Source organism: Lithobates pipiens, unplaced genomic scaffold (genome assembly GCF_037356315.1).
Source record: "Lithobates pipiens isolate NorthernLeopardFrog02 unplaced genomic scaffold, aLitPip1_a1.2 Scaffold_18, whole genome shotgun sequence".
NCBI lineage: Eukaryota > Metazoa > Chordata > Amphibia > Anura > Ranidae > Lithobates > Lithobates pipiens.
Window position 1 is genome coordinate 50,224,951 of NW_027507758.1, and position 26,235 is coordinate 50,251,185.

The 26,235-nt window shown below is 42.2% G+C and overlaps 1 protein-coding gene across 1 annotated transcript in view; it reads right to left on the minus strand.

Annotated features, from left to right (window-relative positions):
- Positions 1-26,235, minus strand: part of PLEKHH2 (pleckstrin homology, MyTH4 and FERM domain containing H2) — a 232,244-nt gene that overhangs the window by 105,201 nt on the left and 100,808 nt on the right. Inside the window, exons 3-4 of the mRNA XM_077485672.1 lie at positions 16,470-16,532; positions 158-307 (exon numbers count right to left, since the gene is read on the minus strand). Coding sequence (XP_077341798.1) covers positions 158-307; positions 16,470-16,532 — 213 coding nt within the window. The remainder of the gene's footprint in view (positions 1-157; positions 308-16,469; positions 16,533-26,235) is intronic.

The window sequence follows — 26,235 nt, forward strand, 5'->3', positions numbered from 1 at the left end:
GAATTGTAAGTATGTTAACTTACTGAACATTTTCACTAGCAAATTGCACACTTGCAGAGCACTTGAAGCACAAGGCAAGCAAAGGGCTGCATTCAGCCCCCGAGCCACAGTTTAGAGACCACCGACAGAGAAAAATGCAGCAAAAACCCAATGTCACCTGTTCTTCTAGCTCTTGTTCCAGACACTGGATGAGTTCATCCTTCTCCTGCACTAAGACTTCCAGTTCTTGGCTCTTCTTGTACCACCTCATCTCAGATTCACTGGTCTGCACATTGGCCGCTCTCAGCTTTTCTTCCATTATTTGGACCTAAAATAACGAGAGTATATGAGTAACAAGAGTCCACACAACTGTTTAAGTTTAAACTGACCGCAACCAGCTTTATAGCATTTTTCCCCCATTTAGGGTACATAGACAGCATTTCCCATATACAAATAACTCACAGCTACCTACAGAAAAAAAACAACAACATAAAGTATAAATCCTATGTGGACAGCATGCCCAAGAAGGAGTCAGAAAAGTGAGGCAGGAGAAACAAGCTGGAGTTCAGAGTTTTCTAGTAGTTGTCAAACAGATACAGGGGAGGCCCTATGTCAGAGAACTCACAGTGTTAATGTCCATCTCGGTACAACAGTGACTAGTTCCCATTCCGCTAATGCCAATGGGCATGGGCAGTGTCTCCAACAGAGGCGAACAAGTTCCGGAACAAACGAATGTGTGTGCGCACTTGTGCGCCCATATGAACGTGTGCGCACTCACGCACGCACATTCACGTGCATGGCTCCATATATAAACAGAGTCTCTGCCTGATATCAGTGCTGGATTGTCTTCAGCTTGTTCCTGAGTTCATGAAATGCTGTTTGGCCTGCTACCTTGCTCCTGACCAACCCGGCTTCCTTGACCATTCTCCTGGATCACCCCTGCCTGTTATCTACCACTACTGATTATACACACCTCAGCTTGGATCCTCTACTATGGCTCCGCTTCCTGATTCTGTACCTCGCTGCCAGCCTGTTGCCAACCTCTGCCTGTCCTTGACTACGAACTTGCCTTCTGTTTATGTACCTTGTTGCCAGCCAGTTGCCAACCTTTGCCTGTTCCTGACATTGCAGTTGTTCCTGAATCCATACTTACCTGCTTGGCTCTCGCTGAACAGTCCTGGTGATCAGTCTTCACGCCTTCCTCTGAGAGGATCCTGTATCTCCAAGCTCCAGCCTTCAGCCTGCAGGCACCTGCACCCTTTTGTTGCCCCAGCACTCCTTGTCCCCACTACCAGGGGTGTTGGGACCGGAACCATGCAAGAGGCCACCCTCAGCATTTCGGGCTCCGCTGATTCGTACGTGACACCCTATGTATACTGTACCCCAACCTGCTGTGATTCTACAAGGAGAGAGTTTGCCCAAAGCTATGAAGTTCAATAATCTGTTCCTTGATCCGCTGATCATGGGGGATTTTTTTTTTAATCCACCTTGATCAGTAAGACCTCCACTATAGCGAGCCATACCTTCCCTATCCTTGGGGGACACACTTGGGGGGAATACAATACACTACCAGCTTTACCTCTTAGTGAGACTCTATTACAGTGAGCCATACCTTCCATATTATATCAAGCTTTCTGTATGCAAGAGGGTTACCATACAAAACCACCCTCATCTCCATTATCAATGAGACTCTAACTATATTATCTCTTGCTAGGAAAGGGTGATTGGTGGCTCTTATTAACAGGATTGGCATAACAGCTGTAATTCTTCACAATTTCTAACCTGACCTACCCTACTTTGTCCCACTGTCATGTGCTTCTATTGTCCCTAGTACTTAAATGATGAAAGACCTGTATTAAACAATTGAGAACAAGAGATGCCAAACTGTTGCTATGGTTGGGGCCTAGCATGCAGAACCATGAAACTGCCTGAAGTTAGCACACATACCAGAGTGCCACCAAGAATAATAATAGCTTACGTAAATCATAGATCTGTTGGACTAATGTTGAAAACAAGACAGAATAGTTACTAAAACTGGAGAGTGCAAAATATGGTGCATCTCTGCATAGAATCAGCTTCCAGGTATTGTTTTTTTCAAGGCCTAACTGAACAAATAAAATTTAGAAGCTGATTGGCTACCATGCACAGCTGCACCAGATTTTGCACTCTCCAGTTTTAGTAAATCATTGTCTAAGTGACGTAAGGGCGTCTTAAGTGTTTTAAAGGTCTTATCCATTTCCATTTCTTCTACTGATTTATCATCATTCCAAAAATAAGTAATATGTATTCTGCTTTGCATGTGCTGTGATCAAACTAGATGGTGCAGAACGTCGACTGATAAATGCACTGAGGAGCTCCAAATGAGTAGTAGCAGCTACAATCATAATACATCTGTAGTTTTGGCTACACTATTTCTCTTGAAGTCCATATGAAAAATGCTCAGCACCATGGCCAACAGCAAACATATCCCTGATTTATTAGTGAACAGAAGCTGTGACAAGTAGAATTCCTGTGCTCTTTTGGACCACTGCCAGAGAGTCATTAAATATCCTTGAAAGCCTTGTATTTATTTAGTGGAATCTCATAGTAGTAAAACTAAATATATCCTTTTAAAGTCAAAATGAAGGCCCCTTCCATCTGTTCTCTGTGTCCTCTGACATTCCTAAAACATACACTTAATTGTTTATCTGTGGAGAAGAAAAGTTTACAGAGTTTAAGTAGGTGGCAAGTCCAAAACTGGCAAGGCAATAAAGTGAACCTGACACCTCATCGGGGTGTAGGCTTTTCTCAACATATTGGTTCCTTAGGTATGAAAGACATAACTGAAATAAAAAATACTTTGTTAAGTCAGCCCTGAGAAATATCTCTGAGCTGTACTGCCGGCTTAGCTTAAAGAAGGGCTGTTTGCTCCAAAAGTGACATATAAAGAGCAGCTCAGTAGATGATGGCCTTGCCGCAGCAAGATGATGATGATGATGATGGGACGGCGTCAGAAAGATGATGATGATGGAATTGCTGCAGGAAGATGATGATGATGATGATGATGATGGCCTTGTTGCCGCAGAATCCAGGGACAGTTTGTGATTAGGAGCTTAGATGTAGGAGGTGGGTCTTAGATAGAAGTGAAGGAAGAAAACACATTTTTGTAAGTCAATTTTCCAATGACGTTGGAAGTGGCCAGGATAGTTACTGTAAAAAAACACTCATTCTAGCAGTAAAGAGATCACAAAAATGTTATGGTGTCACACTTGCTGACCAAAGGACTGTAGAATCTTGCTTGTGAGTGAAGGAGCAGCAATGGAGCAACACTTCAGTGGTTCAGCCAGTGAGGGAGTGATGCAGCAGGACCAGTAGAATGTTCTCACTACACTCATTATTATTATACAGGATTTATATAGCGCCAACAGTTTGCTTGGTGCTTTACAATATAAAGGGGGGCAGTACAATTACAATACAGTTCAATACAGAAGAAATATGAGGGCTCTGCTCATGGAGCTCCCATTTACACCAATGCAATCCAATACCGCAATTCACATATCGCTTTGCAGTACAATGCGGTGTCATTCGTTTTGAATGGCACTCCTACAGACTAATACAATGCACCCCTACACAAACAAACCCATGATGCAGTGCACCACAGCACACAATAACATACTAATATGCATTACGGCATGCTGCATCAGAAAAAAGATGCATGGCCAATTTTCACTTGTGGTGTGTTGGCAGCCCATTTAGATGAATAGCCTGCCTTAGCACAATACCCCCTAATGCATGAGAAGTGTGTGTTAATATACTGTATGTTCCTTAACACGCCAAAACGATGTGTACAGTCCAGTGCCTTGAAAAGGTATTCATATCCCTTTAAAATTTTCCACATTTTGTCATGTTACAACCAAAAACCTACATTTCTTTTATTGAGATATTATGTGATAGACCAACACAAAGTGGCACATAATTGTGAGGTAGAAGGAAAATTATAAATGGTTTTCCAAGTTTTTTACAAATAAATATGTGAAAAGTGTGGCGTGTATTTGTATTTGGGTCAATACTTTGTAGAACAAACTTTGCTGCAATTACGGCTGCAAGTCTTTTTGGGTATGTCCCTACCAGCTTGGCACATCTAGAGAGTGACTTTAGGCCTGCAGAAGGAGCAGTAGACTCCGTTGCTTCCTCTGGTTCCTCTTCCTGTGATGTTGTCACCTGCGTTCCACCTGTGTTCCACGTCGGACTTAGCCGACTTCCTGGAGGCCGCAGGAAAAGGACTGAACACCTCGTCTCCCATCACTGCCTTCCTGTGGAATAGGATGGACTAGGGACCAGACCGGACTGCACCATGTGCCACCAGCACAAAGATGAGCCTGTTTTTAATCTGCTTCCTGTAAGTGCATTACCTGTTGTCTCATTAACCAAACTAAATTTATTGCACTTAGGTGGCGCTTCCTTTTGTTCCCTTGTCATTCTTGATTATATTGCAGGCGAGATAACTGGCAGGATTGCTAATGTATGATGGCTTATTGTTTTAGTGGAGTGGTACCTTGAAACCCACAGGGAAAGTATGTTGACTTATAGATTTAACTTATTATTAAGGTAATGCTTAGGGTCTATAGCCCTCTGTATAGGCTTGGATCAGATGCTGTCATTTACTACCATGTATGGCTTATGCAGGTAGGAGTGGGAGGAGGAGTGTATTGTGGCCTGGGCTAGTCGGGGGCCTGAGTGGTGGAATAAGGTCGCTGTACATGTGGAGGGGTAACCGGTGGAGAGCAGAGTGGTGAAACGGGAGACGCTCTGAGGAGGGGATACAAGAGTTGGAGATAACAGCAGTGCCTTTTAAAGGAACCGGATTGGTAGTTTTGTTTGCGAGCACGTATGATCTCCCTAAAAAGAGATCTTGTCAGCTGGTAAGCCTCACTGAATCTAGTGGTGGAGGAATTCCTTTCTCTGGGTGCACTTGCTACATACTTGGAGGGTGTTTCGTACAGAGTCACCTAAATGAACTGAAGCCTCAACTTCTTGTCTCTCTCCGCTTTTTTTGGACTGTTCACGCTTCTAATTCGTTTATGGTTTTATTTGTATCACTTGTGGTCATATCAATTTTTTTGCACACAGGAGAAATTATGTTATGATGGTAATGATATCATTGTGCACTATACGAGTTCTAGCGAATTATGCTGGTATGCCCAGTTAATACCATCACAGTCAAATAGAGCTTCCCTAGACATAAACATAGTAAATCTTTATTAGGTAACACCAGCAAACAGAAAAATTAGTAGGAGACGGAGCTTTATTGACTTGCTGGTGAAACCAACTCAGTCTATTTTAACCTTGGAAAAAGTATTTGGAGAATGCTGTCTTTGAGTTTTGGAAAGACTCTGGCTGGGATTTTGTACCTCATCAATCTCCCATCTGGGTTTTGCATTTATTTTAAGATAATAAAAATGCAGAATGTATAATGAGACTTTTGATACACCAGGAGGGGAAGGATAACAAGGCAAGGTGGAATAATAGAGGTAGTGAGGAATTCCTATGCAGGGAGTCCCCGAGTTACGATCATTCGACTTGCGAACGACTCCTACTTATGGACGGCAGACGGCGCTGGCGGGCACATCGGAAAATGACATCGGAAAACAGCGGAAAACGACGTTGGAAAACAGCATAAAACACCGGAAACGCCGTCCTGCGCATGCGCTTTCTGGATTACAAACAAATCCGACTTCAGAACAAACAGGCAGTCCTAGCCTGTTCGTAACTCGGGGACTGCCTGTAGAGGATTTTTTCAATCCCACAGGAGAAGGTGATGATTGTACTCTGTAAAGTTAAGCCTCGTACACACGATTAGATTTTCCGACGGGAATTGTGTAATGACAGGCTGTTGGTGGAAAATCTGACCGTTTGTACGCTTCATCAGACAATTGTTGGCCAACTTTCTGTGGACAAATGTTGGATGGCAGATTTATAAATTTTCCATGGACAAAGCCGGTCTTGTAAATGGAGAATTAACATTCGTGACGTGGCAAATTATGAAATCTTCAAATGCAGCGCACAATTCTCTTCTGCTTTAATGGCATAATAATGAAGCTGCTTTGTGATACTGATGAAGTTATTGCAAACAAATTTTCAAAGGATTTTTTTTCTAGTGATATCAAGAATTATATTATTATGCTTTTTTTTTTTTTTTTTCATTTGGGAAAGTTACCACAACACCATTAAGATCAAAGATACAACTATGTTGGTGTCCCTTGTCAATTTTACATTGTATTCTTTAAAATGTAACTGCCTACTCCCAAACTGTCATTTGAAGTAAAACACATAATCAAGTATTATTCTACACAATTTTTTTTATCGTGCATTAAAAAAAAGAAAACAAATAAAATTAGACATGCTATCTGCCAATAGAACTTAACCAAAAAGTGCATTCTGTGCATCCAAAAATATAGAAAATATAACAAATCAAATCATTATTCAACCAAAAAAATAATGTCAAAGCAATAACTCCAAGGCCAATAATCAATAACACGTTATCCCCTCCGATTCCGCAACATGTCTGGTTGACAAATGGACGTTCAAAAATGAACTGAAAAGCGCAAAAAGAAAAGCGCAAATCAACACTCACCAAACTTCTACTAACACGAAATTAGTAGAAGGAGCCCAAAGGATGGTGCTAAAGAGCTGAAAAACAACATAGTACCGCACTACGTTCGTGTTTGTTGGCCGACAATTGTGTGGCCCTGTGTATGCATGACAAGTTTAGGCCAACGCCCTTCGGACAAAATTCCACGGTTTTGTTGGCCAACAATCCGATCATGTGTACGAGGCTAAGTTGTTACCCCAACATTTCATATTCCTGATATGTGCCTGATGTACCATCTACTTGTATGAGAAAGTCTGCTGTTCTCTTTATATTGCTTCCTTTATGTGAAATCCCCAGTGTTACTTCCAGTCACTCTGCTTTCCTATTAAAAACTGACACAGAAGCAGGAGAGCACACCGTGGTCAGTTCTCCAGCTGTGCTAAGAACAGAGAAAATGTTATCACTTATAAAAAAGGAAAAAAAAGGTATTTATAATGTTTTTTTTTTTTTTATGTATACAAAAATGTTTTTCCTTTAATTTCTATTTTAAACTGAATGGATTGTTTTACAAGGTGATCGTTTACAACCACTTAAAAGTATAACTAAAGGCAAAACGTTTTGTATAGTGGAGTGGAGAGGGATTAGAACACCTGATGCTGCGTACACACGATCGGAATTCTCGTCGGAAAAAGCTCTGATGGTTTTCCCGTCGGAATTCCGGCGGAATTTCGCTCAAACTGTCTTGCCTACACACATTCACACCAAATTCCGACGGTCAATAACACTGTGACATACAACACGTTCGACCGCACTATAAAAGGGAAGTTTAATGCTTCCGAGCATGCGTCGAATTGTTTCCAAGCATGCGTCGGAATTTTGAGTGTTGGAATTGCATACACATGATGGAAAAATCAGACAGAAAGGTTTTCCTTCGGAAAAATTAAGAACAGGCTCTCAATCTAAAGACTGTCGGAAATGCCCCTCTTCCTTCTGGGACCGCTGATTCCGGCTCTGTGACTGGCCCGGAGTGACATGACATCACTCCCACGCATGTGTGTGGGAGCCGGCTGTCACAGCGCATGCGCCAATGACATCATCAGCGCACTACAAAGTACATATCTCCTAAACGGTGCACGGTGTGATATTTACTGTACCTATAGGTAAGCCTTATTATTGCCTTACCTATAGGTACAACTTCTACATTGGGAGTTTACATCCACTTTAAAATGAGAGGAAATCTCTGCAGTGGGACCAGAGATAACAATAAAAACCTGACAGAGCTTCTGTTTTTTTTTTTTAAAGACAACAACATATTTTGGCTAAAGTTAGCCTTCAATGAAAAGGTTGTCTTGAAATAACAATTCTATTATCTCCTATTACCCTGGTTAACCAGAATCCATTCAATCCAAAGTTCATGCAAAGTCTATGGAAAGTTTAGGACAAGTTGTCAAACTATTAGCAACATACAGACAGCTTAACCACATTCTCTCACTGCAGTCATGTGAAATAACTGAAATATTCCATACAGACTAAAACGTGATTACAGAAGGTTTCCATTTGACTGCTTTTTATGTGAATTCAGCTTGTCCAGCTAGGGAAGATCATTGCCCCTTTAAATGCAAATATTCAAGTGACTTTGGAGTTCTTTCCAGCTGATCAGGAAAGTGAACCATCTGTTGTGCATGTGTACTTTGCATGATCTAACTCACTGTCCGGGATCCTATTCACTGTCCGGGATCCCACTCACTGTCCAGGATCCCATTCACTGTCCGGGTTTAGAATGAGGTGAGAAGGTTTCTTCATTAATGCAGAAAAGATAGTAAATTGGTGGCACACATGGAACCATTTAATCAATCAGTAAAAAAGGTTTTTCTACTCAAAAAATAATGCACATGTATATACACTCAACGACCACCTTATTAGGTACACCTGTTCAATTGCTTGGTAACACAAATTGCTAATCAGCCAATCACATGGCAGCAACTCAATGCATTTAGGCATCTAGACGTGGTGAAGAGGACTTGCTGAAGTTCAAACCAAACATCAGAATGGGGAAGAAAGGGGATTTAGGTGAATTTGAACGTGGTATGGTTGTTGGTGCCAGACGGGCTGGTCTGAGTATTTCAAAAACTGCTGATCTACTGGGATTTTCACACACAACCATCTCTCGGGTTTACAGAGAATGGGCCAAAAAGAGAAAATATCCAGTGAATGGCAGTTGTGTGGAGGAAAATGCCTTGTTGATGTCAGGGGTCAGAGGAGAATGGGCAGACTGGTATGAGGTGATAGAAAGGCAACATTAACTCAAATAGCCACTCTTTACAACCAAGGTATGCAGAATACCATTTCTGAACGCAGAGGTCTTAACCATTCTTTACTCTATCCAAGGCAAAAGAAAAATTTGACTAGGCCCGAGTTTCTGGCTAGCAAGATCTTCTGTATAAATTTCTCATCTACCAATCACCCCTCCTTCCTTTAAAAGAAGCTCAAATCTGGCTCAATGGTACAGAGTGCCCACCCTTTGACACAGGATCTACCCCGCAGTTTCACTAATGTGCTGGTTCTGCCATCAAGATGAGGGTACCATGTTACATATTTTTTCAACATGTCCCTGAAACCGCCCATTTTGAGACTCGATTAGGAATCAGATTTTTTGTGTGTGTAAGTTTTTCCATGGTCAGGTTGACTAGCAGTTTGCATAGAACCACACCCTATGAGATATTGTGGTTAAGCCGAATCTGTGTCAGCAAATCATCAGCTATTTCTTGATATCTAGTCAAGCAGCCTAACTCTTGATTAGAAAGTACTGAGTGTAAAGTTTGAATAACCCTAATGCCCTGTACACACGATCGGACATTCCGACAACAAAATCCATGGGATTTTTTCAGACGGATGTTGGCTCAAACTGTCTTGCATACACACTGTCACACAAAGTTGGTCGGAAATTCCGAACGTCAAGAACGCGGTGACGTACAACACATACAATGAGCCGAGAAAAATTAACTTCAATAGCCAGTACTGCTCTTCTGCTTGATATCGAGGATAAGTGGCACTTTGTGTGTCGGAATTGTGTACACACGATCGGAATTTCCGAAAAATTTGGGAAAATATTAGATCCAGCTCTCAAACTTGTGTGTCGAAAATTCAGATGGAACAAGTGTGATGGCACCTACGTGCGGTCAGAATTTCCGACAACAAGCACCGATCGCACATTTTCCATCGGAAAGTCCGACCGTGTGTACAGGGCATTAGACATACATTTTTACTGGCATATATACTACGGTTGTATTCAATAAAGTCAGAGATCTTATGAACACACTCCAGCTTGTTTCCCGTGTCTCATGTGGTCTCTCATGGATCCGAGGGTCCCGGTGGTTTGCCTGCATAAACCAGGGTGGTCATCAAGGTGTATAATTCCTTTCAAAGTGGAATACGTGGGCCGTGGAGTGGCGGCTTGTTGTAGGAGGCCTCAGCTGTTTCTTTATATTTCATTTTTGTTACTGCCATTCCTTTCACTAGCCCCCTTCTCTCCTTCCCCAATCCCCCTCTGACCTTTTTTTTGTCATAAGAAAGAATAAAAATGTATGCAGGCAAGTCCATGCTTAATGGTAGCATAATCCTATGTTCTCAGCGCATATGTCTTCACAGAGTTGATTTTTTTTTAAGGGGACACTCTTCACCAGTTAAATGTTATCATTGTGAATGTTATCTTTTATTATTTACTTATGTCAGATACAGTATGCCTTACCTTATTTTTTTGTGGGAATTTGATATATGCTGTGATTAATACTGTTCTATGACTGGGATACTAGATGTAACTTTAATAGAAGCTCAACGCCCATCTAATACACAGTCATGAAATTATTATTATTATTATACAGGATTTACTGTATATAGCGCCAACAGTTTACGCAGCTCTTTACCACATGAGGGCAGACAATACAGTTCCAATAAAATTCAATACAGGAGGATTTGGAGGGCCCTGCTCGTTAGAGCTTACAATCTAAGAGGTGTCCAGTGGGTGGGTCCTACAAGGCTAACATGTGGCCAATTGATATTTAACAAATAGAAATTTAAATTAAAGCAAAATTATTTAGGCAGGCAGGGTACAACATTAGCCCCTCATGTTTGTGTAATTTTTAAATGCACAGGTTACCCATAGGTAACCTGTGTATTGTATTTAGTTATTAGTGCCCTTGGGATTTTCCTATAGATCCCCTGCAAAGTCCCAAAAAATACCAGTTGATCCTGCTAGTCCACCTAATGTAGCTTCTTGTGGCGGTGTGGCAATAATGCTGAACTGCTCCTGAATTCAACACAAAGTTGTTGCTCTTGTGTAGTCTGTTCCTGCTTGCACGACAGTGGGCTGAAAAAATGTTCCAGGTGGCATGGCTATCATCATTGTCACTAATGATTTGCACGCCTGTAGCATCAGTGTTCTACTGAATATGGAAATAGATGGAGATCCAGAATGGTATGTAGTGGTATAGTCGCAATTGGGGCATCAGTATAATTTTTACAAGGTTAGAGTGACCCGCTGTTGACAAAGGTGGATCAGATTTGAAGCTGAGGTTTAAGTATTATTTTCAAAATATGTTTACATTGGTCCAGCTTAGACAAATGTAAGTGTACATGTCTCATTTCCAACCAATCCTTGTGTAAGCTGCTAATCCCTGAAGTTGTTGCTGCTAGCTTTGTGATAGCACAGTCTTCTGGTCTGGAGCCAAGCAGCTGCCTTTCTGCTTGAGGGGATGGGATCACTTGCTTGGCACCAGGGCCGGTGCTTCCACTAGGCAAACTAGGCAGCCGCCATGGTCGCACTGCTGCCTAGGCTGCCCGGCCACTGGAGTTCCTACTCTTTTCTCTTTGCAACAAGCAACTATGTCTCAGCATCAGCAGGCAGAGGCAAAGGACTGTGTCTGTGCCCCGACTCTCGAATGAATGGAAGCAAGCAAAAATTAATTTATGGGCACTGGTAGGCTGCATTTGATGGGCGCTGGTAGGTTGCATTTGATGGGCGCTGGTGCTGGTGAGGCTGAATTTGATGGGTGCTGATGAGGCTGCATTTGATGGGCGCTGATGAGGTTGCATTTGATGGGCACCGAGGAGGCTGCATTTGATGGGTGCCGATGAGGCTGCATTTGATGGGCGCCGAGGAGGCTGCATTTGATGGGTGCCGATGAGGCTGCATTTGATGGGTGCCGATGAGGCTGCATTTGATGGGTGCCAATGAGGCTGCATTTGATGGGTGCTGGTGAGGCTGAATTTGATGGTTGCTGATAAGGCTGACATTCACTAAAAATGCGGGGTATACATGGGCAGGGCAAAAGAGGTGGGGTCAAGGGCTGGGCCAGGGGGGGGGGGCAAAATTAAGTTTCGCCTAGGGTGTTAAAAATCCTTGCACCCGCTCTGCTTGGCACTGTCTCCATTCAGAGAAAGTATTTTTTTTTTTCAATGAATACAAGGTTTTCTCTAATTGAACAAATTGGATATCGGGACATCCTCACCCCAACTATTCAGCTCATCCAATGCAGCTTCCATTGATGGCAGGTTTCCTTTATAAATATTAATGCCAATGTATTGAAAATCAGTGGTATTTAGAAGCTTTTGTGGACTAGGATAGTGAACCAAGTCATCCAGATCATTGCCTAGATTTAATGATTTTGCCTAAAAAAGCCTGTAAGCACTGTCCAATGTCTCGCAATTGACAGGTTACCCACACATAACTGTCTCTTGAATATCACTAAATGAAAATCCTTTAATTTGAGACATTGCCTTTGCTCTTTTAATACAGAAGAGGGGAGACTCTTGTCTCTATAGTGGGTTTTTGCATTGATTTTATGCTGTATGCACATTGCTGTGCAAACCATAGGAGTGTAAGAAGGGTTGTATCAGCTTTATCTGTGTTCATGTGACTCTATGCAAATGTAAGGTTATTATGGAAAAGAAAATAGTTACCCATTTATAGTGGGTTAATCAGAAGCCAAGCCTACTCTGGGTTAATCAGAAGCCTAAACTGGGTTTTTCCCATGCTGGCGGTGAGAATGGGTTTAAGCCACACAATGGGCAAAGGTTTTTTGTTTTGTATGCTGTCTCCTAAATGTGCCGAGGTGCGGCGTGGCAATTCTCTGCAATATCTCTGCACAGAGCGGGGAAGTACAAACCTTTTTAAATTGATATGTAAAGTGTCACTAAACCCACAACAGTATAATCAGTCTGTATGTGGAACCTAAGGGGTTAATGCTCCACGTTGTATAAAAAGGCTGTTCGATCCTGTCTTCTCTGATCCTCCCCTTCTTCCACAATCCCCAATCCACCTGCTGATAGAGCAGAGCCTTAGGGGTACTCTGCACATGCTCAGTTTGGTGTGTATTGCTAGAGAGTTGTTGTTTCTGGGAGGGTGCATGTGATCAGCACAGGGCCAATCAGCACTGTCCAGAGAGAGGGGCAGGGGTCCTGCAGCCTCACAGGACAGTCAGAGGAGAACGTTTTGGGAGGGTGCATGTGATCAGCACAGGGCCAATCAGCACTGTCCAGACAGAGGGTCAGGGGTCCTGCTGCCTCACAGGACAGTCAGGGGAGAATGAAAACTCCTCCTACAAGCTTTAACCAGACACTGATAGAAGTCATAAGACTGCTATATACTGCTGATGAGAAAAGGTATTTAGCAGTTTATATTTACTAAAATAATTGCATCTCCATGTTCTGTGTACTGGGGGAGACTGGATATAGTGAATACAGGATCCTGGATTTAGTAACTCTTTAATACCATTTTAAGTGCCAAAACTATATTTTAATGATACATCCCCAAAACATTGCTTTCCTACAAGATTAGTGTTTACCTAACAACAAGAAAGTTCCAGTAACTGCTTGAAGCAGGCTGGCACTTTTTTTTAAGGGCACGAGATTCCGCATTGACTTTACAGCCCGGTGACATTCTGTTTGGCTGCCACCTAAGAAGCGTTTAGGATGATGGCATTTTCCAGAAGCAAATGTCTTGGCAGGTTCTAACTGAGTAAAGTGAATCATACAGTTAACATAAAATGTTAGAGTACCAAAAAAAAAAGCACACAGATCTTTTTATTTCCCCAAAATCTGGAGATTTAAGTAATTTTTTTTTGTCTCCTAAATAATTACATTGGATTCAATTGAGAACGTAAACTTAAGGAGTTTGGGTGGTTTATAGGGGGTGTAACCTCCTTGAACAGCTCCTGGGGGTTACAGAAGGTTTTTTTTTAAAACCTGAACAATCCTGGAACTGTTCCAGCCCCACCTTAGCCTTATTAATTTATGTTTTTTTTTCACAAAAGGACAGTGAAAAAAATGTGAAGTAATACAAATCATAATTAAAGGCACACAAAACAAGGTAAAACACAAATAGGAATTACACTAAGGGTCAGTTTACACCAGTCACTGGACTGCAGAGCAGCGGCTGGTGTGCCATGCAATCCGCTGAGCTCAGCGCAGCTCAAACAAACTTTATTGAGATGTCACACAGACATTTCATAAAGTTTCTGGATCCAGCTGTTGTACTTTTCAGTCTAAGGCCGCGTACACACGGGCGGACTGTTCGCCCAACTTTGTCCGCTGAACAGTGTTTCAGCGGACAGTCCGCTCGTGTGTGGGCTTCAGCGGACAGTTTCAGCGGACAGTCTGACGAACAAAGTTTTTCGGAATTTCCGTAAGACTGTCCGCTGAAACTTGGTTTGAGCGGACAGTCCGCTCGTGTGTAGGCTTGTTCGTCAAACTAAGTTCCGCGCATGCTCAGAATCGATTTACACGCCGAAGGTTGCATTGCAGTGTATAGGACGTTGTTTTTCGAGTCCCGTCGTACGTGCCGTTCACGTCATCGCGCACGCTTTCAGCGGACTGTTCGTTCATCGTGTGTGGTCAAGTCCGCTCATGCAAATTTTGAGCGGACTGTTTGTCGGATTGTTTGACAAACTAAGTTGGGCGAACAGTCCGCCCGTGTGTACGCGGCCTAAAACCTCCAGAATTGATTCAATGTCAGTTCAAGCTTCTCCTGCAAATCACAATGGCGGGTAAACAAGTTAGCGCTAAGGCGTTGAAGGCACCTACCCTCTATTTCTTTGCGGTTAAAAATAAGGTTACACAAGTCATGATACATGCAAAAATAAAAGCATTTGTTACGGACTGAGTGGCTAAATATGAAGCCCACTGATCCCCCACCTGAGTTTCGTGAGCTGAGCCCCTTTTGCCCCCATGACTAGCAACTTCCTTGAGTTTTATTGGAACTGCACTTTAGGTCTCCTCTAGAAGTACCTGGGGTCCACCCCCCCCCCCCATTTCCCTTTTTTCTTACTTCATACTTTTTCGTATTTCAGCGTTTTTCTTTCCTTTCATTTCCTCTTACTCTCCTCTCTCAACTCCCCTCTCGTCCCCATTTCTGAACACCTCTTCCCTCCCTCTCCTTTTTTTTCCCTTTCAAGACTGCATTATCCTCAATTTGACGGGTTAAACCTATCCTTTCCTTCCCTTCATTAGTGAAGTTTGAAGCTCCAGGTTTTGGATGCACTAGCTCCACTATTACCGCATTACTGGAAACACTTCTCTCATTGAAACCTGTCATATCCTGAATTGTCCTCGATAAATGATTATACACAGCCTACATACTCCAAACTTGTGTGATTTTATTTGAACGACATTAATGCACCCCTATGTATGATTTGCACTTTATTTCTGCTCTCTTGGATCCTCTTATCGTGACCATGTATAACTACCATTGTAATACTTACTTGTCTCTAGTCCTTTTAAGGACCTGTTAGTATCACTTATACCTCTCCATAAAATCTTTGAACAAGACATTTGTAAAAGTTCAAATGCCAGCCTTGCCAGTACTGCATGCAACGTAATGGTGTGAACTGGCCACATAGGAGACAAGGCATTTTGCCTTGTCCATGCATTGGGACTGTGCTGGAATAGCCGCCTAACAAAGTCCCAACGCATCTGGTGTGAACCAACCCTAAATAAACAAACTAAACGAATGTAAAACATATTAAAAGAGAAACTCAATTACAGAAAAAAAGTAGTCCTGGCTGCTTTGAGAAATTCTACATGTCTCGTTGCCTGTTCTTCTTGAGGTATCTGCCCATCTACAACGAATAACAACCATATAAATGGTGGCCGGCCATATAATCACCAAAATATAATTTTATGGTGGCCATAAATGTTCCAATCATACCCCCTTCAAGGCACCTGATTTTGATGATACTCAGCCAGAAATCTGTCAGTGAGTCCACCCCAAGAGAGAGACTCTCTTGAGAGTATACACCTCCAATATCCACTTTTGGTGGCCAGCCATATGATCACCAATATACAATTTTATGGTGGCCATAAATGTTCCAATCGTACCCCCTTCAAGACACCTGATGTTGATGATACTCAGCCAGAAAGCTCTCAGTGAATCTACCCCAAGAGAGAGACTCTCTTGAGAGCCTACATCCACAATGTCCACTTTTGGTGGCCAGCCATATGATCATCAAAATACAATTTTATGGTGGCCATAAATGTTCCAATCGTACCCCCTTCAAGGCATCTGATGTTGATGATACTCAGCCAGAAAGCTGTCAGTGAATCTACCCCAAGAGAGAAACTCTCTTGAGAGCTTACACCCCCAATGTCCACTTTCCAAAGGGTCCGGCCGGTGCAGAGAAGGTATCAGTTTGCTGTACAGCTACCCTGGAGGCAGGAAGAAACACTTCTGTCTGTTAAAGGTGCTCACAATTTCTTGGCAACCTGGAAGGAGACAACCCACGCACATGCTGCTTCTGCTACAACACCCTTTAATTCATATACACCTATACATCGAGACTTCATCTGGAGCAATTACTGCAATGTAACATCATTTTTGAATTACAAGACAACTGACAGATGCAACATAGACGTTATTTACAATTACCTGCTCATATGCTTGCTCTGCCCGCCGATTTGCGTCAATCACTTGTCTTTCCAGCTGCTGCATCTGCACAAGAAAGAATAAGTGTTGATTATTCAGTAATTACTTAGACAATCCAACTTTGAAGTCCTGGTAATGAAGGGTGACTTTATTAATGGGCTTCTAATCGCGATGAAAGCCTCTGTGTATTACAGGATCAGCATGAATGGTTTTAAAGAATGGCAATCTGCAGTTCAAATATGAAGCATAATGAATTGTAGGATTCAATCGGAAGATAAATAATGCGCAGTGATGCGAAAAACCTAGATAGAGGGACAGGGGTCGCATGTGGCCCCCCTGCCTGTACCCGTGTCCCTAGATTATTCATACACCAGCATACAGTGGTGTGAAAAAGTGTTTGCCCCCTTCCTCATTTCCTGTTCCTTTGCATGTTTGTCACACTTAAGTGTTTCGGAACATCAAACCAATTTAAACAATAGTCAAGGTTCACACTGCTGCGGGGGGAGATCCGGATGTGATTCGCACCGCAAATCAAATCCGATCTCCGTAGCGATGCGAGTTCAGCCATACAGATAGTATGGCTGAATTCGCATCGCTCACGCAGCAAACTCGCATGGGACCCTTTTTTTGGTCCGCAACAGAATCGGATCGCATGGGGGTTCACACCATGCGATCCGATTCCTGTGCGAGTCGGCAGATCGCACTGCGATATGCGGACGGATCTGGGGGTGTCATTAACATATCATTGACACTCCCAGCCGTCCGCATAGGGCAGTGTGAACTGCCGGCGGGAGTAATGCGATGCGGGAAAATGCCGCGGATTCGCGGCGTTCCCGCATCGCAGCGGTGTGAACCCAGCCTTAAGGATCTTCTGGTGGACCTTACTGTGTCAAGCAGCTCCTATTTAAGTGATGCCTTGATTGTGAACAGGTGTGGCAATAATCAGGCCTGGGTGTGGCTAGAGAAATTGAACTCAGGTGTGGACAACCACAGTTATAGTATGTTTTAACAAGGGGGGGCAATCACTTTTTCACACAGGGCCATGATGGTTTGGATTTTTTTTCACCTTTAATAATAAACACCTTCATTTACAAATTGCATTTTGTGTTTACTTGTGTTGTCCTTGACTATTGTTTAAATTGGTTTGATGTTCCGAAACACTTAAGTGTGACAAACATGCAAAGGAACAGGAAATGAGGAAGGGGGCAAACACTTTTTGACACCACTGTATATAGATCAGACTCCCAAAGAATTGCCCAATATGTTCCCAAACTACCATCTGCAAGACTCTTGAAGTCATTGACATCACAAGCGGTGGTGTACCTGGCATTTCTGGCACTGGGGCAGTTTCTTTTTTTATCATCTTTATAGTCCAATAAATTAAAAAACATTTTCAGTAATAATCAGTAATAATTTGCTGGTAGGAGGTCAGACAGCAGCAGTAACTGCATTACATTGTCAAAAATATTGGGACACATGCCTTTACATGAACTTTAACCACTTCAGCCCCAGAATGACCAGAGCATGTTTTGCGATTCGGCACTGCGTTGCTTTAACTGACAATTGCAACGCTGTACTCGGGGTATCCCCCCCCCAAAAAAATTACATGCCAAATGTGCGACACTGTACCCAAACAAAATTGACATCCATTTTTTCCCACAAATAAAGATTTCTTTTGGTGGTATTTGATCACCTCTGTGGCTTTTATATTTTGCGCTATAAACAAAAAAAAGCGACAATTTTGAAAAAAAAAAACAATATTTTTTACTTTTTTTTGCTATAATAAATATCCCACATTTATTTTTTTTAAAACAAATTTCTTCATAAGTTTAGGCCGATATATATTCATCGACATATTTTTAGTAAAAACAATCACAATAAGCGAATATTGATTGGTTTGCGAAAAAAATGATAGCTTCTACAAAAGAGGGAATAAATTTATGTCATTTTTATTATTATTATTTTTTACTAGAGGCGATCTGTGATTTTTATCAGGACTGTGATATTGCGGTGGACAGTTCGGACCCTTTTGACACTTTTTTGGGACCACTGACATTTATGCAGCGATCAGAGCTAAAAATAGCCACTGACTGCTGTGTAAATGACGCTGGCAGGGAATGGGTTAACACTAGGGGGTGATCAAGGCGTTAACTGTGTTCCCTATGAGTGTTGCTAACTGTGGGGGAATGGGCTAACTGGGATATGACAGAGATCACTGTTCCAACCACTGGGAACAGTAAATGCCTGGCATGTCACCTTTCAGAAAGAGGACATGCCTTGTTTACATTTCCCCCATTCTGCCTGTGTATAAGGCAACGGAGGGCCGCCGGAGGACATCGAATCCTCCCGACCCGTGGGCACACTCCCGCAGCTTGCAGTGGGAGAGAGCGCGCCCGCCCACAACTGAGCCTGCGCGAGCTGCCATACAGCTATGGCGATTCACGCAGGAGAGCCATTGTACATGGCCGTAAAGTGGTTAATGGCTATAACAGCTTCAACTCTTCTGGAAAGACTGTCCTCAAGGTTTAGGAGTGTGTCTATGGGAATGTTTGACCATTTATCCAGAAGCGCATTTGTGAGGTCAGGCACTTATGTGGATGAGAAGGCCTGGATCACAGTCTCTAATTCATGCCAAAGGTGTTCTATCGGATGGAAAGTCAGGACTCTGTGCAGGCCAGTCAAGTTCCTCCACCGCAAACTCGCTCATCCATGTCTTTATGGACCTTGCTTTGTGCACTGGTGCGTAGTCATGTTGGAACAGGAAGGGGCCATCACCAAACTGTTCCCACTAAGTTGGGAGCATATAATTGTCCAAAATGTCTTTGTATTCTGACGCCTTAAGAGTTCCCTTCACTGAAACGAAGGGGAATGGTCAAACATTCCCATATACACACCTAAACCTTGTGGACGGCCTTCCCAGAAGAGTTGAAGCTGTTACAGCTTCAAAGGGTGGGCCAACTCATTATTGAACCCTATGGACTAAGACTGGGATGTCATTAAAGTTCATGTGTTTGTAAAGGCAGGTGTCCCAATACTTTTGACATTATAGTGTATAGTTGCAACTTTAAGCAGAGATACTGAACTGGAACTCATCCACCCAATGTAGAGGAGTTCACAGGTGCTATCCCCGAATAAAGTAAGTGTAGCTTCACAGTGTATGGCTTGTAGTGTGGGAGTATAATTATTTATTTCAGGTTTTTATATAGAAACGTCAATTTATGCAGTGCTTTTACACATATATTGTACATTAATATCAGTCCCTGCCCTCAAGGAGCTTAAAATCTAAGGTCCCTAGCTCACATTCACACATATGCATACTAGGGACAATTTAGACAGGATCGAATTAACCCAGAGGAATGTCTTTGGAGTGTGGGAGGAGACCGGAGTACCCGGAGGAAACCCACACAGGCACAGTTAGAACATGAAAACTCCAGGCAGGTAGTGTCATGGATGGGATTCAAACCAAGCCCTTCTATTATTATTGGCAACAGTGGTAACCCACCACACTGGTAATGCAGTGCTTTCCTTCAACAGTCCCCATTGTCAGCGATGGCATCTTCTTCTGAGTGGTTTTCATTGGCCGGCATGGGATGACATCACTCCCACACCCCCAAAATCTTCTCACCCAGCACAGATGTTAGATACAGCAATGATTCAGTAGGGAGATGTCCTCCCTCCCAGACTTCTCCTAGTTTTATGTAATAAGACACATCGGAAACAGGGAGGAGCCTTGGGGAAGCATACCTCAGCTCTGACATTTATTGTTGAACTGTTGTGACAGGCCACAGGCAGCCGAGAGAGACGCCTACTGCAGACAGTGTCGGTGATCGCAGGGACACTTCATTCCATTCGCTAGAGATGACACTGACATCCCTCCTCCACTCTATACCAGTGCGCCTGGGGTATATCTCCCTTCTGCCCACCCCCTTGTCCTGGCCTAGTTTCGCCTTCTTTCGCAGGGAACGTTCTAGCACTCAACACTCAGCTGCCATTCCGCAGCCTACCAGGTCATCATCTAATTGGCGATACCCAGTATGGACCTCTCTTTTCCCCCAGGAATGCCACTGATCACCAGTCATATCTGGTACACGTACGACTTTACCTGATGTCAATACCTTGGTTTAATTTTGCATATGGATAGAAACAGAACAGCTGAAAGTAAATAAGGAATGTACCATATATACTCGAGTATAAGCTGAATTTTTCAGCATATTTTTTATGCTGAAAAAGCCCCCCTCGGCTTATACTTGAGTGAGGGTCTCCCACTGTGTTTTCCGTCGATCATGGATGAGGAGGAGGAGGGGCTTTGTTACAGTGGACGGCCGCCGAACAGTTAAGACTGCATGACACAGTGGGAGACACCCGCTGTTTTGGTTATCAAAGGTACAGATGGGCACATAGAGGCTGCAAATGGGCACAGTTAGGCCCCATTCACACCTGAGCATTTTGTAGTATGAAGCCTGAAGCTACGAAACGCTGGAGGGGAAAAAAATTATTATTCTCAATGGAGATGGTTCACATCTCCGCTCCAAGTCACCTGAAGCTCAAACAAGTTCTGGACCCCTTTTTGTCGCTCGAAACAGGCAGATTTGGGCGTTTTTCTTCTTTTTACATTGGTGACCTTTTGCCCTGCACAAAATCGGCAACACAAAGCGGCAAAACGTGGTAAAAAACGCAGAAAAAAACACTGCAAAATCATGGTAAAATCTTGTGATTTTCTGCCTGAAAACGCTATGCTCAGGTGTAAATGGGACTTAAAGAGGAAGTAAACCCTAATGAGTTTACTTCCTCTTTCATTCCCTGCAAAGGCAAAGCATAATGGACTACTATGCATTGCATAGTAGTCCATTACGTGTCACTTACCTGACACAGGAGCCAGCAAAGTCACCGCTGTCCCCTGTAGTCCGGCGCATCCATCTTCTCGGTGGGGTCTCGCAGCTCCGCCGATGTCATTCGGCGAAGCCGCAATGACGTCACTCCCGCGCATACGCATCTCCGTCGTTGAAGATGCCGCGCTCAGTGCGCCTGCGCGCCGCTGTCTACGGTGCATGCGCCGTAGACAGCGGTGCCTGTCTTCTGGTAAATATCTCCTAAACCGTATAGGTTTAGGAGATATTTCTTGGACCTACAGGTAAGCCTTAATCTAGGCTTACCTGTAGGTCAAAGTGTGTTGTAAGGGTTTACAACCACTTTAAGGGTGCAGATGGGCACAGTGAGGCTGCAAATGGGTACAGTGAGGCTGCAAATGGGTACAGTGAGGCTGCAAATGGGCACTGATGATACAGGAGGGCACAGTGAGTCTGCAGATGAGCACACTGAGGCTGCAGATGGGCACTGATGATACAGGTGGGCACAGTGAGGCTGCAGACGGGCACAGTGAGGCTGCAGACGGGCACAGTGAGGCTGCAGATGGGCACAGTGAGGCTGCAGTTGGGCATTGTTTATCCAGTAACTGCTGCATTTCCCACTCTAGGCTTATACTTGAGTCAATACAATTTCCCAGTTTTTGTGGTAAAATTAGGTGCCTTGGCTTATATTCGGGTCGGCTTATACTCGAGTATATACAGTAATATAGTTATTTATATAAAATTTGCAAATCGTAAATACAAAAGCTAACTATAACTAGAGTAATTTTGCTGGTATTTATGTGCAAATATGCAGTGGATGTATATGTACTAATAAAGTTACTCCCATGTAATCTGACACAATTAGGTCAATTTCACAACAGCGAAGCGAGAGGAAATCTGTCACAGGGGAAAGGAAATCCCCATTTAGACAAATGACACTGGAAAAGGTATCCCCATTGGAGGATTCCATTAACTTCCTGTGCTTATGACAACTGGAAAATGGCGGACTTCCTGCCACTCTCTGTACCAGGGATATTGGTCACCAGGGAAAATACAGAAAATGAATGTAACCGGGCATAACACAGACAGCAATAAACACAGAACAGGGGTTCTAACCCTTCCACCTTGTATCCAAAGCAAAAAAAAAAAAAAAAGTTTTGGCTGGAGATACACTTTATTAGTAACTGTTAAATAGACAGTATTTGTAAAGAACTATTGTTTATTCTTGGCTTAGGCGTAGTTATATGTAACTGACTCATATGGCAATGTCACAAAACTGAGCAAAACAAAATCATTAAAATGACCATCAAATTCTCAGTAGCGCATCTGGGCTGCAGCCCGCAAATTCCTCGTATTACCGATTTTATGGTTTATTTCCTTTGCAAGATGATAAATTCCACAGAGACACTGAGTGCAACGTTTCAGCATATGAATTTTCAGTACGAATACTTACCAATTAAATAGCCCACAGAGTGGCCACAAAACCAAGAGAGCACCGGCCTTCACGCCCACACTCATGGTGCAAGTGATGTTAATTGAAGGGGATACTCATCATCATGTTGAATTTATTTTGGCAAGCTCATAAATTATATTATGCAACTTTTTAAGGTAAGTGAATAAATAAATGTATAATTTAATCAAATAATAAAATAATATATAATTTAATCAAATAATAAAATAATATATAATTTATATTTATAATATCAAATATAATATAATACAGTAATCTTAAAACTTTAGTCGTATTGCCTACCATCAGCATCACAATAATATACCACCAACATAATACCAATAACACCATCACTTAAACAATACAATATTATAGTTTGACCCCATAGTAATATCTCCACTACCAGAAGTAGGATCCTTTTTTTTAAATATTCTTCATGACTTTCTTTTTTAATCGATTTTCCAAGACCGTCCTCTTTGTACACCGTACGTATTCCTTTCAGCCACTTTTGCTTTCTGCACCCACTATTATGCCCTGTACACACAGTCGGACTTTCCGACGGAAAATGTGTGATTGGATCGCATTGTCGGAAAATCCAATCGTGTGTATGGGCTCCATTGGACTTTTTCCGTCAGAATTTCCGACGCACAAAGTTTGAGCGCTGGATCTAAAATTTTCCGATCGTGTGTAGACAATTCCGACAGACAAAGTGCCACGCGTGCTCAGAATAAATTACGCGACAAAAGCTATTGGCTACTGGCCCGTTTATAGTCCCGTTGTACATGTTTTTATGTCACCGCGTTCAGTACGATCAGATTTTCCAACAACATTTCGCGACCGTGCGTGTGTATGCTAGATGGATTTGGTCGTCGGAAAGTCCGACCGAATTTTTGAATTGCAATAGTAAAATTTTTTATATTAATCTGAAATAAAGAAACGACTTTAGATTTTGCCATACTCGAGTACATGTTAAAAGACTACAATTTTCTTATATTTGTATAATTGTTACTTTTGTGAATTTTACAATAAAAATTTTATTGACAAAAAAAAAAATGAAATAAAGAAACGAAAATTTGGAACAAAATTTGAATTCAAATCATTTTCTAATCGAATTTGAATTTCAGAAAATAATAAAATAGAATAGCAAATCAAGGAATAGAATAGAAATGAAAACAATAGAATAGAAAATAAAATAATAGAATATAATAGAGTAAAACAGAACAGAATAGAAAAAAGAATGGAAAATAATAGAATAGAAAATAATTGATAGAATAAAAAATAAAGGAATAGAATAGAAAATAAAATAATAGAACTGAAGAGAAAATAAGGGAGTAAAGAGTAAAACAGAACAAAATAGAATAGAAAATAAAGGAATGGAACAGAATAAAAAAAAAATAATAGAATAAAATAAAATAGAGAGAATGTAACCACTGGTGGCCCGTCCATTAGAGGCTGCCCTCCTAATCCATGCGACCAGCCCATAATCTACATGCATAGATTACGTGACTAAAGCCAGAGGCTCTAATTGGCTTTAAAAAAGAGTGGGCTCTGCGCCCTGAGCCCACCCCAATTGTGTGACAATAGCGATTTAATATTCGCTATTGTCTTCCTAATTCTACTCGCGGCCAATCAGGAAGTGGGTGAGACCGCCACGTTGAGGGAAGCCGCCGGGGAGGAAGCCGGCTTGAAGCCCAAGACACAGATGAGGAGGAAACACAGGAAGGAGCCAAAGCCACGCGACCTAGATGGGTTAAGTGTGGGCTGACCAACCGGGGGGGGGGGGAAGTAGCGGTATAACACTGTAAGTGTAGGGCCAACCAGGGGAAGGGGGGCGGCTGGATGCGGCTGGATGCCTTGTTTGACGCACCCCCTCCCCCCTCAAAATATACAGAACCAGCTACCACTGAATATAACCATCTTCTAAAATTTGAATTTCAAATAGAATGAATTTAAATTCAAATAAGAAAAAAAAAAGAATAGAGTAGAAAAGAATAGAAAAAAACAATAGAATAGAATTAAATAGAAAGAAGGTAACCTTCTTCTGAAATTCTAATTTCGAATAGAATAAATTCAAATAGACTAGAAAAGAATAGAATAGAATGGAAAATAAAATAATAGAATAGAAAAAAACAATAGAATAAAATAGAATATAACGATCTTCCAAAACTCTAATTTTGAATAGAATAAATTCAAATTCGAATAGAATAGAATAGAAAAGAATAGAATTAAAAATGTAATAATAGAAACGAACAGAATAGAAAAAAAAAATACAACAAAACAGAAAGAATATAATAATATAACCATCTTCCAAAAATCTAATTTTGAACAGATTAAATTTGATTTCGAACGGATATAGAATGGAATTCGAATTGATTTGAACTCGAATAAACAATACAAAAATGCAAGAGGTGATTGCAGCCATATAAGTGCACTTGTTACAAAAACACTTGAGTACTGTCTGTGATACTTTTTTTATTTGCACTAACATCCACATTTTCTAGACAAGCTTTTAGAATGTACCCCAACTTCATGGGGCTAAACCCTGAAAGTGTGTTGTGAGAACTTGGATGTTAGTGCAAATAAAAGGACTCAAGTGTGCTTGCACAAATGCAAGAAAACAACAAGAAAAGAATGACTGCAACGGAACCAGTGTAAGGTACTTTTAATTTTCAGGTTTAGTTATGTTTTTTTAGGTATGTACATAGATTTTTTATTTTTTTTTAAGTGTTTAATTATACTTTAAAAAGTCAATTGACAAATAATGTTCTTGAAACTCTGAAACTCAGTAGGGGCTGGTAGTCAAAATGTTTGGGGGGGGGCAAACAAACATTAATTGCAGCCCCACTGTGCCCATCAAATGCAGCCATTTGTGGCCATCAAATGCAGCCATTTGTGCCCAACATATGCAGCCATTGTGCCCATCAAATGCAGCCACCGTGCCCATCAAATGCAGCTACTTGTACCCACCATATGCAGCCACTTGTGCCCATCAAATGCAGCCATTTGTGCCCATCATATGCAGCCATTGTGCCCATCAAACGCAGCCACCGTGCACTTCAAATGCAGCCACTTGTACCATCATATGTAGCCACTTGTGCCCATCAAATGCAGCCACTTGTGCCCAGTATATGCAGCCACTTGTACTCAGTTTATGCAGCCACTTTTGCCCATCATATGCAGTCACTGTGCCCCCACTGACCCCCCCCCCCTCACGGGGATTGCGGCTTTGGCAGCCCCCCTGGCACTTACCGACAGGCCGCAGCTCCTCTCAGTGCACCAGAGCGGCTGCGACCTCCGTTCCAGTGTGTGTCTCCTCTGCTCCTCTTCCTAAGCACCAGGCATTCAATAGGGTGGTCTGGCGCTTTGGCCAATCAAGAAACAGGTCTGACACCCTGCCTCCTAATTGGCGGGGAGGAAAGTTAGTGTAAAAATAGCGAAAAATAATTTGCTATCTTCACACAATTGGGTGGGA